Genomic DNA, 2,500 nt, shown 5'->3' with positions numbered 1-2,500 from the left:
ATGGTCAAATATGCAATTCTGATATATAGGATAAAGAAGAAGATAGATAATGTGATAACTTTTATGGCAATTTTAGTAAAGTTAATAATACTTGAGGGTGCAACAAGTTATAGAACTGTTGAAAGGTGGTGATTAAAGGCCTTCTTATGGTACCTAATTTAATTTTGTTGGATCTAATATTCTTTAGATATTTAGATACAGAAAAGTCTTGATACAGTTATTCTCCTAACCAAGACCACCATTTCTTTCCCCGGTGGACAGTCCTTTTTAGTCACACAATCACCTTAACAAACAAATACACATTTTGGTTATTTATGAAGCTATATCCATGACAAATCCAACACAGAATATCATTTATATATCCAGCATACAGTTATTGTATCCAGCATATGATTTACACAGTTAACCTCACAAGTTTGTGTTCAGTACCCAGCCTTGTAACCTCCCAATAATCACCTGCAGAGAAGCGAGTCGAGAGGGCGCAGTGGGCTTTGATTGCGAGTGGGTGCAGGTTCGAGGGAGAAGGCGTCCCGTGGCCCTGCTGCAGCTGGCATCCTGCTCTGGGCTCTGCGTGCTGGTGCGACTCTCCCTCATGAAGGATGGCATTCCAAATTCTCTCAGGGTGCGTTCTGGGGCTTGGTTAGAGCTGTGATTTTGATTTGTGTATATATTGACTACATTTTTATCACCCAGTATTTTTATCATTGATGGTTTTTGGATTTCCAGAATAAGGGGGATAAGGTCTACACAGATGTTCATAATTTTATGCATTTTTTCTTTTTTTTCATGTGAGAAAGCCACCTAATAGCAGCAGCAAAAAAATCAAGTACTCTTAGGGGTCTGCTGTTGGCTAGGGTCTAAAGCAACTACTTAATTACTTATTCCTTGATCAGCCCTGATGTAATCATTGATAAAACTTTCTCTATCAAGAAAGTGGCTCAACTTATTCTTTACTTCCTTCTGCAGGCATTTTTAAAAGATGAGAAAATCTTAAAAGTAGGAGTAGGGCCCAATGAAGACAGTAATTACCTAGCTGATGATTACAACATACAGGTGAGGCAATTTCTTTTATATAGCATGAAGAAGGTATGATGATAAAAAAACGTCACTGAAAGAGTGTATATAGATTCCATAGGATAATTTACAGTCTGCTTATTTGTATATGCCAGTGTATATTTAGCAGTGAGTTAGTTCAGTCTTTATAAAGATTGAGATTAGTGTATATTACACTTTAAATGAAACCAACATATATGTATCCCTAAAGGTCAGAGGCTGTATTGACCTGAGACACCTAGTGCAGCGCTGTTTGACCTTGGAGCCAGTCACTGCAGAAAGTGCGCCAGAAGGCCAAAAGGCGTCTCAGGGGAAGAAGACAGCTGGCGGGATGGGGCTGAATGCTCTGGCGGAGAGGTACCTGGGTCGGACTCTGGACAAGGACTGGCGAGTGAGAGCCAGCGACTGGGAGGCCAAAACACTGACCAAGAGACAAGTATGATGGGACTGTATAAGTGCTGTTAGTGTTAAAGCATGGTACCATGATTGTTTTTCTAATGGGTAACTATGCTTATCCTAGCTAGGGGATATTGGCTGTAATACCTGGCTTTGGAGATTGTTGATCCATATCATGCACACTCAGTGGCATTGGTAACTCTAAAACAATCACGAACAAAGGTTATTATAGGCTACTTTAATTACACATTCATATGCAATTACAAAATATAACTGTATATGGAAAAAGGACAAAGTATTTGATTTTATTTATTCAGTAATGTATTTTCATATGGAAGCTTTACATATATATATATATATATATATATATATATATATATATACATATATATATATATATATATATATATATATATATATATATATATATATATTTTTTTTTTTTTTTTTTTTTTTTTTTTTTTTTTTTTTTTTTCTATACATATATAATTTTTCATCTTGCTAACTAACATTGATTTCACACACATCTTGCTTTCATTTTTAATAATAAGTAGTAAAAAATTAGGTACTGATGTCATATAAAATCATATAAACACACACAGGCATATAATTAAACTTTTTACATTAATGCTGAACCCTTAACAGAAGAGGTATGCAGCTGAAGATGCCTTAGTGGGAATACACATCCTTATAGCTGTAATGGACAAGCTGTGGACACTAGAGTCTGTAACAACCCCATTCCTGCCAAAGCCATTATGGCAAGAGAGACTCAAGCCGTCAGTGCACCAGGCATGCCATGGGCTCCTTGATGTCAAGTTCACTGCCAGCAAAAGGAATCCAGATACAGGTATAGTACATGCTGTTTTGATGACATTGAATTTTATTTGTTATCATCATTACCATTGTCATTGTCACTATTTTCATTATTATCATTTGTGGTAAATCTTGTTCCCTCCCTTGGTGGGACAAATTGCTCAATGATTTAAACATCAATGTTAATATATCATTATCATCATTATCACTGATGCTGTTATTATTGATTTAATTAGTA

General features: G+C 35.9%; 1 protein-coding gene across 5 annotated transcripts in view; it reads left to right on the top strand.

Annotated features, from left to right (window-relative positions):
- LOC122264469 (exonuclease 3'-5' domain-containing protein 2) overlaps positions 1-2,500 on the top strand; it is a 7,462-nt gene that overhangs the window by 3,090 nt on the left and 1,872 nt on the right. For all 5 annotated transcript variants that reach the window (XM_043033391.2, XM_043033372.2, XM_043033382.2 and 2 more), the window contains exons 3-6: positions 463-622; positions 967-1,053; positions 1,265-1,489; positions 2,095-2,296. In XM_043033391.2, coding sequence (XP_042889325.2) covers positions 463-622; positions 967-1,053; positions 1,265-1,489; positions 2,095-2,296 — 674 coding nt within the window. The remainder of the gene's footprint in view (positions 1-462; positions 623-966; positions 1,054-1,264; positions 1,490-2,094; positions 2,297-2,500) is intronic.

Source organism: Penaeus japonicus, unplaced genomic scaffold, assembly GCF_977035675.1.
Source record: "Penaeus japonicus unplaced genomic scaffold, GWHDUDI00000001_assembly GWHDUDI00000015, whole genome shotgun sequence".
Classification (NCBI taxonomy): Eukaryota; Metazoa; Arthropoda; class Malacostraca; order Decapoda; family Penaeidae; genus Penaeus; species Penaeus japonicus.
The sequence above is the reverse complement of the archived record's forward strand: the minus strand, read 5'-3'. Positions and strand labels throughout refer to the sequence as shown.